Source organism: Melanostigma gelatinosum (assembly GCF_949748355.1).
Source record: "Melanostigma gelatinosum genome assembly, chromosome: 20".
NCBI lineage: Eukaryota > Metazoa > Chordata > Actinopteri > Perciformes > Zoarcidae > Melanostigma > Melanostigma gelatinosum.
This window is the reverse complement of record NC_136653.1, coordinates 14,648,810-14,661,326: the sequence shown is the minus strand read 5'-3', so window position 1 is coordinate 14,661,326 and position 12,517 is coordinate 14,648,810. Positions and strand designations below refer to the sequence as shown.

Here is a 12,517-nt window from a genome sequence, read left to right as displayed (position 1 = left end):
CCAGTTTGTAATACTGTAAATATATAAATATTGCAATAATTCCATCAGTGGGCCATGAGCTCCATCATCATCATTAATGTCTGACTTAACAGACATTAATTGAAATAAAAAATCTTCTAGATTGCCACTTTAATATAACTTGTACTTATTAATGAATTTAGCCCAGAATCAGATGCCAGAAATAAAAGATAGGCCTTTAAAAAACTGATTGGAGCTGAGTGTCATCCTGTATAATTTAGTGAAAGTGATAATTTGCAATTTTTGCAAATCTATTTTTAACTGACAATTAGATAAAGAAAAATGTGTAGACAATCAGCTTACCGTACATAAAATTAAAAAGTGATCGCACCTTTTCCTAATTTATAATTGTTTCCTAAATGTTGGCTGCAGCGGGTAATATGTTGTACCTGAAGAAGCCTTATATGATGGATGGATATATATACAGTATATATACATATAATAATAATTGGAAAGCCCTGTTAGTCTAGTGTTTTTGAGCCTTTCAAATGATTAGTCATCTACTGTGCAGCATAAATAAAGGCACTCACACACATATGTACAATAACTCATCATAAAATTACATTTAGGCCTCTCCTGGGAAATGAAACTTCTAATAAACATGTCTGTGGTGAAGCGGGTTGCAGAGTAATTTGGAAGGTTGTGCAGCTCGCTGCAGGATGCAATCTGTTTCCTGCTCAAACAGATGGGCCTCCTCTACATGTCTTCTGCTTTCTGCACCCAATCCCATCCCATCTCAAAACAAGACGATGATACAACACACATAATGGAGCCCAAACCCACTTCATCTCAGTTTATTCACGTGTTTTTAGTTTGAAAAATAAACTTTAGCTCTTGACCATAGTGTTTTTAAAAGAACCTGTGACATGACAGGCAAAGTGTGTCTTCAAAGTAAAAGACAATTTCACATTGATACGTGTTCATGATTGTTGTGCAACTTTTGGTTGTAAATTAATTCAGCTTGTGGGTTACTTATCATTTTAGTGGGAGTAGATTATCATCACAATGAATGATTTGATTTGAGCAACACTTCCGCTTTGCGTGTGGTTATAACCACAATGCTAATTATTTCTGGTTTCAATAGAAATATGTTAAACATTCAACAGTGTCATACATTTATAACCCTTTATCAGGTCATTACCTTGTCCAATAATTCTACTTCTGCTCACTAAATAAACAGGGTTTGGATGAAGTGTGTCTTGCCAAGTGTTTGAGTTGTTTTGATGCAATTACTGTCCTCAGCCTACTATCACCTGAAGAATATATCAAGGATTAGAGGACTTATGTCTCAACAGGATTTGGAAAAACTTGTCCACGCATTTATCTTCAGCAGACTGGACTACTGTAACGGTGTGTTTACAGGTCTCTGTAAAAAGTCCGTCAGAAAGCTGCAGCTGATTCAGAACGCTGCAGCTCGAGTCCTCACTAAGACCAGGAGGGTGGATCACATCACTCCAGTTCTGAGGTCTTTGCACTGGCTTCCTGTCCAACAAAGAATTGACTTTAAAATCCTGCTGTTGGTTTACAAAGCACTGAATGGTTTAGGGCCAAAATACATCTCTGATCTGCTGCTACCTTATGAACCATCCCGACCCCTCAGGTCGTCTGGGACCTGTCTACTTTCTGTTCCCAGAGTCAGAACTAAACATGGAGAAGCAGCGTTCAGTTTTTCTGCTCCACATAACTGGAACAAAGTCCCAGAAAGCTGCAGGTCTGCTGAGACCCTCAGCTCATTTAAATCAAGATTGAAGACCTTTCTGTTTGCTGCTGCCTTTAATTGAACCACATTCAATTAATATATTAATCAATTTCCGGCATTTCTGCATTTTACTACTGTATTTTATTTCTTGCACTGTTTAAAAAAAAAATGTTTTAATGCAATGAATGTTCTTAATTGTTTTTAAATCTCCTTTTCTTTTGCCTTATGTTTTGATGCTTTTCATGGTTTTATGTGAAGCACTTTGAATTACCTTGTTGTTGAAATGTGCGATACAAATAAACTTGCCTTGCCTTGCCTTGCCTCAGCTAATCATTATTAACCACTGGATATGAAACTACCACCATCATGATTGACTGTAATAAGGTTTCACTACAGCTAACTCTGACTAAGTGATGTAGTGGATTGTGAATGCCACCTGCCGGGCTCTTTGTGAAACATCCATGTCGTGTCAGTTTTGAAAACGCAACATGTCCTCTTTCATCTGCTCTGAGTCATCATTATGTCTTTATCTCGTTCCATCACTGTTGCTTTGCCGTGGGGAAATCACAGAGACTGACTGCCTGGGCTTGGTTCTCTATACAGAGAAAGGAAACAGCACTGGTGAACTACTGAATTGTCCACTAGTAAAAGAAACATCGGATGGTTTCATGTTGTTAAAGGGCACTAATTCAATACAGCGCACCTGCCTCTGGGCATTAGTTTAATATGCGTCTGAAAGTGAACAGAAGCAGCCCCCAGGGATGTAACCACTAGTGTTAAATATCAAGCGGCTGCTGGTGCAAGAACTTACGTGAGAGGCAGAGAGAAAGCACTGAAAGGGAAAGCTTGTGCATACAATAAGGATTGCTCTTCCACAAACCATGTAACCACCCCTGTTCCTATGCTGTTTCCTCTATTATAGCATTTTGTTTGAGGAAATTACACATCTTGGCAAGCAACAGATTAAGGCTAAGAAAAGCAATACCAGTTATTTTGTGAAACATGGATGGTATTTATTTTTATTCTTTCATTCCTTGTATGTAGCATGAATGATTTCTGGGCTGACATTTACACAGTGAGACAAGTGTGGCAGTGTGACAGTAGAGGGATGCACCACACCTTATTACTATAAAAGGTGTGTATCATTAAAATGGTTATCTTACACCGCCACTCACAAGACCAGATTCAATATGGTTCAAAATGTTAGAGCTAAATAAATCACATGAATTAAACTGACTCGTTTTCTTTCTTCTTTTTTGGTCTTCGACACAATTTGACATTAAAGCAGTACTGTCAGGGGGACATATGTCACCATGTTACATTTGTCTTTTATTTCACACACAAATATTAAGACATTAGTTACATAACTGGCATCCTTCCAACAACACAGCAATACAAAATCATCAGATGAAGATCCAGACATTCTTTAACTTGCACAACCAAGCAACATTGTAAACAAATAGACTGACATATCAAAACTCATTTGATGGGTGAGTCTAGGATCTCTTGATAATCCTGCCGAATGGCCCTGCTCACCCGGTACAGCTTGACCCCCGTCAGGGTGAACACACTGATCATGATGACCAGGCCTCCGATGACGTCGTAGACAGACGGGATCATCCTCAGAACAATGAGCTGGAGGAACATGGCCACCACAAACTCTAGGTGCTGCACTGTACTAACTAAGGCTGGATGAAACTTGTTTAGAGCATAGTAGACTCCGAGGAACGCCACAGTGGAGCAGATGCAGATCCCGATTAAATAGCCCCAGGTCTCCCCATCCAGAGGAATGATGGGCTCCTGCATGATAAACATGGTGGAGGCACCCCACACCGTGCCCGTCCAGCCGAAGGTAAAGAGTGCCGTCCACATGCTGACCCGCTCCTTAATGGCTCTATAGACGATCATGGAGAGGGCAGCGGTCAAGCCAGCCATCACTGTCATCGTGTAGCCAAAGGCCTCCTTCCAAAACCCCAGCCTGGACTTCTCCTCGTCTGCCACATTCGGCACCATGACCAGGCACAGACCGAACACGCTTCCCACCACCGTGACCACATCTGTGTAGCCCAGCCTCTCATCCAGCAACAGGAAGGCAAGTACCGCACTGAAGACCGTGGTAGAGGCACGCCACATGATGGTGCCGTTACTGGGTGGTACTATCGCGAAAGAGGTGTAGGCGCAGGTGATAGAGATCACATTGCACACACCGTAGAAGAAGAGACGCAGGCGGTAGCCCTTAGGGCCAAACGGGGCCTCGTGGTAGTAGAAGATCACCAGGATGGACAGCACCTGGATCACGGAGCGGATGAAGAGAATCTCGAGGGAGGGCACTTTAGAGCGGTCAGCTGCTAAACGGGTAATGAGTGCCACGCAACCATGAGCCACTGCTGCCCCAAACAAGGCCATCCAGGTCACCCTGGAGGCCAACACATTCGCCTCTCCGAAGCTGGCCAGCTGGCCCCCTACCCCCTTGTCTTTTTGCACACTTGGCTGCTTAGGCTGGGTCTCCATGGTTCCAAACAAAGTCCTGCTACCTTTGGTGTCCGACACCAGTCTCTTTCCCACATTAGCCTCCGCGAAGGCGCCAAACTCCTCAAAAGAGGGTGCATCATCGTACCCTTCATCGCCAGGCTGGGGGAAGTGAGTGGCATACTTCACTGTCACTGTGTTTGGGTGAATCTTTACCCGCTTTTTTGGTCCATACTGCAGCGAGGATGAAGATACATCCATGTTTCCTTATGCTTTCAGATGGGGGTAGTCTGAAAAATAACACACAAATCATTGCAAGGTTAGCATGGGGCTCGTTGGGATGAGAGTGTGTTGGAACTAATAATCAAATACATGTTGCCCTGTGGTCTGATTTAATTTCCCTAATCAGTCAAAACAGAGCTTTTTTAGAAACAGAGAGAAATGTAATTCTCAAATAGTTTTCTTAGTATCCACCCCTCACACACACACACTCAAACGCATGCATAAAGCACACACTCTATCACCACTATCTCACTTGCGTTGTGTTACGTCTATAAATACCCCATGTGAGCTCAAATAAGCCAAGCAGCAAACACTCTGAGGCTGATGCAGTCTGATGGGGATGGAATTACCTAACAGGAATCCACAGAGGGGACGATACATGAATGTGGGCCACTTATGAGATGAATGGAGTTGCACACCATAAATGATCAAACCCTGGAACAAGGACTGTGTGAAAGGGTTAAATCGTGCTGTGTAGTTTGGATGGTCCCATCAGTCATGAGAGATTTTGGATGTTTCCTTAAAACAGCAACGGGATTTTGTTTCAGGGTGAGATTACCAAACTGTAATAAAATCAACAGATAATATATGTATGTATATATTTAAGCAAATCCTGTAGATATCAGCAACAAATACATTTTAAAAACATTTTCCAGATTATTATTGTACTGCATTCATGTTGTCAATCACCGAAGACACCGCATGAATAAAACCACAAGGGGGCAGATAGATACTCTTATTTGCCTTCTCTCCACTTAAATACAATTGCTCCTCCTTTTGGGAACCTACAACTTGATCGAATAATAAACGATTGTAGTATGACGTCAGATCGAGGGATAATGATAAAAAATATATAAAAACATTTCATCTTTGCGAGTCTGAAAAGAAACCTAAAGTGCTGTGAGCACTTCTACCCAATTTAACGATGGATTGATCAAATATTAATTCCAGAAATCCGAGATAAATATATGTTAAATTAAAATGTAGTTTAATTTAGGTTAAAACTGGCAAAGAGCGTCCAACCCAGATTCCGAAAAATCGCTGCCAATGGACATTTTTAAGAACGGTCATATGAAGCGTTTGCATAGTAGGAAATCTGTGTGCAGAAAGAAAAACACAATATCGTCTTACCTCTTGTTGTTTGATGATTTCCTATTGATGCATAAACTCGGGTTTGTATCATAAATCAAGACCTCGTTTCATCTCTTGATCCTTACATTTGGCCAACTGCCATTTCCCCATCTTCCCCGTCGAGTCGAGCGCCTCTTGAAGATGCGTGCGGTTTATTTGTGCGCCCCGCTGTCGATGGACGCTGCCCCCACTGCTGCTGCTTGAAGCGGCTGTTGCTGAGGGCGATGATGATGATGATGATGATGATGATGATGATGCTGGTGATGATGAAGAAGCAGGGTTGGAAAGCCGCGGAGAGAAGCAATTGCCACTGTCACAGACTGTGGGTTCTCCTCCTCCTCATCCTCCTCCCCAAGACTGCTTCACCTAGACCCGCTCATTCGTCATCTCTCAGGAGGGAAAAGGGATGTGCGTCGGCCAGTCATCATCATCATCATTATGGTCACAAGATTAAATCCTCCCCACTTTAGGAGGAATATTTGATTTATCAATTTGAAGTAATTATACTGTGGTGAAGGAAATAAAAGCATGTGCCTCCCATCTTCCACCTGCATCCGCTTAATTGCATTTTATATGACATATGTCATTTTCATGGTTATAGGGGTTGGGTTGGGTTTGTCCCCTGCTAGATTGCTGATCTAGTCTTATTTGCAAAATGTTTGTTTGCCCCAAGAACAGTGTCTGTCTTAAGGACGATCGCTTTTAACCGTCACTCTCTAAATTCACTGATCCATTTAGTGGCTGTAAAACAACCTCAAAGTAAAGGGGAGGTTGCATATGAGGACTGGGGCTTGATGAAAGGCAGGCCAACATATATAGTCACTTCAAGATGGGGGAAGTTGAAAGCACTACAATTAGATTGCTGAGTTTACCCCCAGGCAATGCAACAGGAACCTCGGCTGGTAGTTCAGATCATGCTGCCACTATAGCTGATTTGCTGTGCCTTTAATTGGCACAGTTCACTGAGGAAGGTGATTTGTGATGTGGCAATTAACTCTGTGTCAACATTTACACTAAGCTATTTACAACAAATCAATCAGATGGCAGGGGATATGAACTTAAAGCCACATCATTTACCTACTCTGGGTGCAATACTTGTTACGACTGTTTCATTATCCTTTGAACAAATGCATCGTCAACGCTGCAGAAGATAGAAAGATAATGGCGCTTTAGCGTCAGCAAAAATAATGCATTTACTTTCAAGTTAAAGTGAAGGTTTAAGTAGATCTACATTTGGCTTAGATGGAGGATGGATATTTTAGAATTATTGGCATATAACTATGTGGGCTTGTCATATTTATGTGTTAGTCAGAATAATTAAAACATCAATGAATAATTAAACGCAATACCTATTTCCATGTTCACCACCCTCACAAAATGTGTTGCTGCGATTGCTGTGATGTTGTTGATTGAGTCCAAATCTGTTACATTTAAGGAAGATAAGACATGCTTATCCTTTATACTTATAAGAAGCCCTGGGAAACAGTTTTGGGTTTCAAAAAAATCTGCCTATACCAATACCTCAAAAGCTCACCAATTAACACGTCATATCTCATTCGGTAATCTTCCAGTCTTTATGCTGAGAGCGGTATTCTTTTCACATTTAACCTTTCATTTTACCATCCACTGTGCATAATCACAACATAATAATTTGTGGATGGTTCTTACAATTAACTTGAAGAGAAATGCATACTGCTGAAGAGTTCAATGAAGTGAAAAGCTGGAGAGTTTTTTGTTATCTGACTTAACGGAGGGAATTAATCGGCTCTGTTAAATATCTCTAAAGAGATAGTAACACCTTAAGCTTCTTTAATCCTGACCATTCATTTTACATCAGGCAGCTTTAGCAAATTTCAAAGCAAATGTCAATACTGTAAAAAGCCAGCATACATAACTGATAATGATGTACTCTGCACAGGAACAACAGTCCTTTTGTACTACATGTGGTTAATGAGTGGAAAAGTCTCAAGTCATGTACAAAATATTTTTCATCTGCTCCAAGGAGGTTATGCACAGATGAATAAAAAGCGAGACTAAGATATTTTAAAATTGGAATTCTATCACCCCCTTTGGCTTTTTGGTGAGCATATTGTGAAATAAATATAAGAGCCATGGTGTGTTTTCTATTGATCGCCTGTATTTTGCTTTCCCAGTCCTCTAACGACGAACGTGTGGCTCATTTATCTTCCATCCGGGGCTTTGCCATCTGACACTGATGAAGCAGTTATACCTCAGTTTTATTCGCCGGAAAGCAGAAAACGACAAACCACCATCCCTTCTATTGGTACACTGACTGACAGGCTTATACAGCAATTTAAGGATTTGGAGAGTGGGGAAGGTGAGAGCAGGGCTGTCACATGGAGGAAACGAAGTAGGATAAATGGAAAATGATGGCTTAAATAGGCAATTTGTGTGTGGGTGGTGGGAGAATAGACGTGTGTACCATAGTCAATGAGATAAAACATGTCTGACAATTTCCTTATTAACAAACAGGACCAGCGCTTAATATCTACAAACATACGTTGCAATTAAATGTAAATCCTATGGATTCTGCAGACCAGCTGGGTGTTAGACTCCCACTTTGTCTGCAGGAACACACTGTTAATGCTTGCCCTGCTGTCAAGGACCAAGCCAAACTTTTTCCAACACGATGCTACCTGCAGAAATTGCTCTGAGAATAGCTCATCCCCGTTGGCAAGCTATACCTGCACTTTTGTTTATATATGCAGAGCCCAAAACCAAATAGTGCCTCATTCCTCTATGAAACATCAATGGGCCAACTCTGCAGTTTGTTCTAAATCGAGCCTTTTTAAATATGTATGAGATGAGGAGGACTCCTACTTTAGTAAAGAGGATCTTCTTCTCCGGTTTTATATCTTCTCTTCCACCCTGACCAAATACCAATTGTTTCCCTGCCAATGTTCACAAGATCATGAACATGTACTACATAAAGATGCGATGCATATTATAATTATTATAAATATATATTTTTGTTGTAATATAGACACAGATTTCACCACAGTGTGACGCTTTGAGCTCAGCATATTAAAGTAAACACAAAGATCGGGTTTGTTTAGTCACAAGACGTCATGTGTTCAGTCATAAACCATCCAACTCTAAAAGTAACCATGCCCACACCACTATGCACTCAGCCAACCACAAGCCAGAAGCTGCAGAATTAGAGACAGGTAATTAAAGGATTTAACTGAATCTTAATAAGTAGAAAACTATGAGCAATATTGCTGTAAATGTACTGTCATCAGTCATTACAATAGTTACTGTCACAACTTATGAGCCTTTTTGTAATCAAAGCACACTTAGCCGACATACTAATTGAAAGATTAAAAAGACACACTTCAAAATAAAATGAAATCCTCATACTCCAAAAAATCAGAGCAATTATTTATCACTGCTCCAACAATATCATTTGAAATGGACTGTGGGAAGCTTATTATTAAAGAGAAAGCCGTTTTCTTGACTTTTTAAAGAACCACTCCACACCCCTGATCAAACTTGTTCCCATTATAGCAGATGATGAGTTTTAACACATTATTCATGCATTGTGATATTATCAGCTCCTCAGAGCAGCCGATGTGAAGCATAATTGGATCCTGAAGCTCCGGCAGCTGTTAATCTTCATTCTCCTTATTTTTTGCTGTGCCTGTGAGAGCTCCTCATAACTCAGTCAGTAAAGCTTATCATTTCTCTCTGAGGCAATTTCCAATCAGAACACCATTTGGGAGAATTGCAGATTGGTCTGCCATTACTTTCACTTGTCTCCCAGCGAGCTCGTACCTTGACACTTTGACGAGCATGATTGAGTGTGAGCAGCAGATGGGTCAGTTTAAAATGTGTCTCATTTGTTTGCATTGTGTGTTTGACTGCATAAACACAAAGACAACTGATGTGCATGTTGGGTGCGTGCATGCATTCTTGCGGCTAACATTGTTGGTGAAACGTTTCATGATGGCATGAAGGATCAACCTCTGCAGACAGAGGTGATTTAATATCAGTCCAACTGTTAAAGAACCACTGATTGTTATAAGGCTGTTACATGTGGGCAAATATTACATGATGACACTTTTCGTATAGATCTGAGTCAACTGTACATTAAAGGAATAGGAACACTTTGGAAAATACACTTATTTGCTCTCCTGCCAAGATTCAGATTACAATCACCTAACAATTGGGGCACCGTTTGAAATGTCTCGGACTCAGTGACATTATGAGGGTGAGCAAGGGAAATCTGGAATTACAGCGAGCTGTGTTGTTTGCTTAACTCTGCAGCTTCATATGAGAGGATACAGGTGGAGAAGACGTCTTCAGTTTTCACCATGGATAGACATCGTTAAGTCAAGTCAAGCATATGTGTGAGTAAACGTGTGTGCTGAACCTCTGTAGCTGTTCAATGGAGTGAATATGTCTGCTTTGTTATACTTTGTTATACTTATTTAGGCTGTACAAAGTACCAAGTCTATACAGAAAGGCTGCCACATTTAAAGAAAAAAACCAACTTCTTCTTCTCTATCTTAGAAGAACATCGCAAAGACCATCTGGAACACACACATCCAGTTTCGCCCCGGGTCCTTTAACCTCACATCAGAGTTAGACATGGCCATTTCTGGTTTTGATTAGCCTGTGACTCATCCCCTTTAGACTTCTGCCACAGACCAGCCTGCGAGGCCTGATGACGGCAGCCTTTGTGTGTGCAAGTGTGTGTGTACGTGCTGTTCTATAATACATGCCACGCTTCTGACTAGACGCCTCCTCTCATGAGAATGACCTTTTCTGTCAGCCCATTACAGCGTTACATCTCCTCTGTTCTGATTCACAAATAAGTGTTCTGCACAATTTATTGATTTACAATTATGTAAATGTGAAATGAATCATCATGCTGCCACGGATGCTGTATTGTTGAAAGTCCTGTCTGTTCTCTGGGATAGTTTAAAGCTGGATAGAGATAGATAGAGAGAGAGAGAGAGAGAGAGAGAGAGAGAGAGAGAGAGAGAGAGAGAGAGAGAGAGAGAAAGAGATTTTTGATTTTTTTTAAAACCTTTATTTTACGTTTTTTTTTTTTTTTGGTCTTTCCTCAAGTAATATGAACAAACAAAAACATCGTTGCCGTGGCAACGGATTAGAAGCAACTCTTCACAACAAAACAAAAACAAAAACCAATCAAAAATAGTGTCTTTTCACAATATGTACACGAATCGTTGAGTTCATTCAGCCCTGCACTTAATCCGAGATCTGAAACTGATCTGTAGAGTCAGGAGTTCAGGATGCTCCTGCTCCGCCGGTTGAGTCCTCAGAGGGTCCAGCATGCTGCTGAGACCTGGGTCGTGCCGTCCTGGATGCCCGTCCTGGCTCCGTCCCCCAGCGGTCCGTAAAACAGCCGGTGTGGGGACGTGGGCCCCGGTCCCTTTACTTAACTCCATCTTTGTTCATCCCTTTCCTTAATGTCTGAACGATCTTCTTTAGTCTGAAGCCCTCCTGCTTCGTGAGGCCTCCTCTGTCCTTGCACCTCATGTGCGATCTGGCCGAGCTGGAGAGCTTCTCCGTGTCAGAGAGGTAGTCCTCCACTCTGGCTCCTTTCACGTTCTTGCTCTTCTTCAGATACTCCTGTATCTCCTCCACACTGTATCCTTCAGAGTCTTTCCGGCTGCCAGCCTCGTGTTTAGAGGGCTCACTTTCAGCAGCAGCGTCTTTCTCCAGACTGGATTCAGAGTCCGTCTCCAGACTGGGCTCACTCTCAGCAGCACCTACACTTGCTGTCATCGCCACTTTTTTGGCCTGTGAATTTCCACGATTTTCCCCCTTCTTTCTCTTCATCCGAGGACCCTTGAGCTGCTCCTCGTCTTCCTCCATATCTACCTCACTACCTTCCTCCACCTGTCCTCCAGTACTCTTCCTCACTCCCTGCAGCCCACTTGTCTCCTCCCCCCTCACCTCTTGGGCCACCCCCGTCTCCGCCACCCTCACCTCCTGGGCCACACCCGTCCCCTCCACCCTCACCTCTTGGGCCACACTTATCGCCTCCCCCCTCACCTCCTGGGCCGCACTTGTCTCCTCCCCCCTCACCTCCTGGGCCACACTTGTCTCCTCCCCTCTCACCTCCTGGGCCGCACTTGTCTCCTCCACCCTCACCCCCTGGGCCGCACTTGTCCCCTCCCCCCTCACCTCCTGGGCCGCACTTGCCTCCTCCCCCCTCACCTCCTGGGCCACACTTGTCTCCTCCCCCCTCACCTCCTGGGCCGCACTTGTCTCCTCCCCCCCCGCCTCCTGGGCCACACTTGTCTCCTCCACCCTCGCCTCCTGAGCTCCACTTGTCCCCTCATGTCCGTCCTGCTTGTCCCCTCTGCCCTCCTCCTCAGTGCCTTTCTGGTTCTGGTCCTCATGAGACCCATTTTCCCCACGACACTCTCTGCTCATATGTCCTTCTTTCCCACAGCTGTAACATTTAAACCCCTCAGTCTTCGCAAAAATGACATAGTCAAAGTCCTCGACAGTGACTTTGAACACGAGGTTCACCTCCCTGCTCCTGTTGCTGGGGATCATGCGGACCTGTCTCCTGTGAGACACTACGTGTTGTAACAGCGGGGACTTGAACCCCGAGGACATTCTCCTAACCGGAGACACCACCTTCCCGTGTTTGGCCAGCTCTCTGATGATGTCCTCGTTCCTAATGAACGGAGGAACGTTTGATACGGTGACTGTTACCGCCGGTGAGCTGAGAGCGTAAGCGGGTAGGAAAAGCTCGCCCACCTCCACCCCGGTCTCCGCCACCACTTCCGCAGCTTCTACGCAATCCAAAAATACGACCACATTGCTGTTCATCCGTGCTGCGGACTTCACGCTGCTGTGGCCGATAAGATCACCTACTGCCAGACTGATTTGCTCCACCGAACACCCGAACAGCGG

General features: G+C 43.2%; 1 protein-coding gene across 1 annotated transcript; it reads right to left on the bottom strand.

Moving 5' to 3' along the window:
- Positions 1 to 3,196: 3,196 nt before the first annotated feature.
- Positions 3,197 to 5,717, bottom strand: slc35g2b (solute carrier family 35 member G2b; the record flags this gene model as incomplete). Its single annotated transcript, XM_079291613.1, has 2 exons — positions 5,600 to 5,717; positions 3,197 to 4,476 (listed from the first exon to the last, which is right to left on the bottom strand). Exon 2 carries the CDS (start codon positions 4,445 to 4,447, stop codon positions 3,197 to 3,199), a length of 1,251 nt encoding a protein of 416 aa, XP_079147739.1. The 5' UTR covers positions 4,448 to 4,476; positions 5,600 to 5,717.
- Between the last annotated feature and the right edge of the window lie 6,800 nt (positions 5,718 to 12,517).